A 2,421-nucleotide genomic window follows, 5' to 3' on the forward strand; every position below is an offset into this window, starting at 1 on the left:
TCTATTGAAGACAAGCAGTGGGCCAGAGGCCTGGTGATTGGGTGGCAACACAAACAAACAGGTAGATCTTGGTTCTGAACAAATTCATTTTCCTGGAAAAATAGTCTCACTGGAACCAGATTCCCAAAGAATATAAATGTCATGTAGACCTAGACTTTCCACAGAGATAATATTGGCTGAATTTTTATGTTAATTCCCAGCTGCTGCATAATCAACAGTGGCTTTTGCACCCCAGATTTTTCAGATGGTTCATCACCCCTTCCACCACTTCCCACCCCTGGGACGTCTGCAATATGTAAAGCCATGTTTGGTTGTCACAAGTGGGGGGGCAGGGGGGAGGGTTTCTCTGACAACTGGTGGGGATCCCGTGTGCAGAACACCCACCCCAAGCACAAAGAATTTTCTGGTCCAAATGTCAGTAGTGCTGAGGTTGAGAACACAGCTGGACACTGGCTGTTTCTAAAAATTCTGAACTTACGCCTTATACACACACACTCACCTTCCAATGCAGCTCTTCACGGTTTATTAAGAAAAAAATTAGACAGTTACATAAATTCACCACTTTCTTATTGAACCCATTCAATCACTTGAAGTTTAAAACCTTCCTTTTTACTTTGCCTTCTGCGATGTTTGTCCAAACGCCATGAGTTGTGGTCACTCATCTCTGCTGACCTTCCACGTCTCTCCTCCATGAGTCGTGCATCGTGGGGAGCCCCCTGTCCTCAGTCAGGGCCTCCCATTTCTGCAGGGACTCTCTCCACACCAGGGATGGTGTCAGAGCTTCCATCCACCACCTGCTTCAATCACAGGTGTGTTCTGTTCTCTGCGCTTCCTGGGTTGGACATGCAGGAAAGAGAGGGCTCCCTATTGGGGTTAGGGTGTAACCCCTGAACCTCCTCAGTGCTCTCCCTTACATGCAGCAGAAGCCCCCCTAACTCACCCCCAGGCTCTCAGCACCCGCCTCCTCCAGGCTCCTGTCCCCTCCCCCCCACTGTCTGGGCTCAGAGCCTGTTCCCTGGGTTCCCAGGAGGCACATGGGTTCTCTCAGGCTTTGCAGGTGGCATTGCCTTCACCTGAGATGTGCCTCCTGTTATGGGGCAACCCGTAAGAGACGACCACCAGAGCCAAAGGGTAGAATTTAGGAGCCTTTATTAGCTGGCCAGCAACTGCAGTTACAGCACCCCGCCGTAGCAAGGACTGAACTGCAGCCCCGACCAGCTGTAGAAGTAAGCTTTTATTCACAAAACCACAAACGGTTGGCTGAACACACACAAAGTTCGTCGCTCCATTTCTCAACACAGGTCACAGACTCATACCTTTGAAAGGCCACAGGTTCATGCCTTTGGAAGGTTACAGGCTCATACCTTAGAAAGGTTAGGCTCTTCACCCCTGGCTAATCCGTGACCTGTTTGTAAAAAATGTTAAGAGGGGGCTGTGGTCTTTGCAACAGAGCCAGAGACTGGGATGACCTAATTTAACTGTAACCTTCTATTGTTCCTAATCCCTGGGCGTTTATTACACCCCCTTCCCCCAAAAAAGCGACCTTCCCCCACATCCTGTCACTCAGAGGCCCTGGCCCCGCCCCTGATAGGACTTGGACCCTGTGGTCCCTGCTTCAGGCCCCTTTCCTGCCATCTCCCTCCTGTGTGGATGCGCCTGTGGTTGGGTGTGATGGGCACTTTGGAGAATTCTAAGCAGCAGAGCAGAGGGCGATGCCCGGTTTTCTTCCTGGGTCCGGTGCAGCTGGGGCCTGGCACGAGGTCCCCTGCCCAGGGGGTGACAGGACGAGGTGGATGTGGGGAAGGGAGAGGCTGGGGGTAAGGGGGGGCGTCTAGGAGGAGGCGGTGATGGCACAAGTCCTCCCCAGCCTGGAGCCCGGAGCCCGCGGGGCAGCCTAGTGGGTGCCCAGTGGCTGAGGGTCCCAGGGGTCTCCCTGCCCTGTGGCCTCCCAGCCCCAGAGGAGGGGCCCGGGCGCTGGCAGTGGGGGTGCCGGGGCCTGTGTCCCCACCACCTGGTGCCCTGCACTGGGCGACGTCGCTATCTTGTCTCACCCGCATGAGGTGACGGGTCCTTCCTGTCCCCCCAGCACATTTCCTGGAGCAGGTTAAACACGAGTGTCAGTTCTCCAATGGGACGGAGCAGGTGAGGTACCTGGAGAGATACATCCACAACGGGCAGGAGGACTTGCGCTTCGACAGCGATGTGGGGGAGTTCCTCCCACTGACCCAGCTGGGGTGGCCGGATGCTGAGGACTGGAACAGCCTGGAGGGCGAACTGGAGCAGAGGCGGGCCTATGTGGACACGTTCTGCAGAGAGGCCTACAGGGTGACAGGATTCCTGGTGCAGCGGAAAAGTGAGCTCGAGGGGGGTGTAAAGGGTGGGAGGAGGGAGGGGTGGCGTGGTAGGGTGCGCACACAGGGC

General features: G+C 55.3%; 1 protein-coding gene across 1 annotated transcript in view; it reads left to right on the plus strand.

Moving 5' to 3' along the window:
* Positions 1–2,082: 2,082 nt before the first annotated feature.
* The window catches only part of LOC102434372 (DLA class II histocompatibility antigen, DR-1 beta chain-like), a gene marked incomplete at its 5' end in the record, with an annotated part of 4,201 nt that continues 3,862 nt past the window's right edge, over positions 2,083–2,421 (plus strand). The window contains one exon of the mRNA XM_023747349.1: positions 2,083–2,353. Within this exon, the coding sequence (XP_023603117.1) occupies positions 2,083–2,353 (271 nt within the window). The remainder of the gene's footprint in view (positions 2,354–2,421) is intronic.

The sequence above is a fragment of the Myotis lucifugus genome, unplaced genomic scaffold, assembly GCF_000147115.1.
Source record: "Myotis lucifugus unplaced genomic scaffold, Myoluc2.0 scaffold_844, whole genome shotgun sequence".
Taxonomy (NCBI): Eukaryota; Metazoa; Chordata; class Mammalia; order Chiroptera; family Vespertilionidae; genus Myotis; species Myotis lucifugus.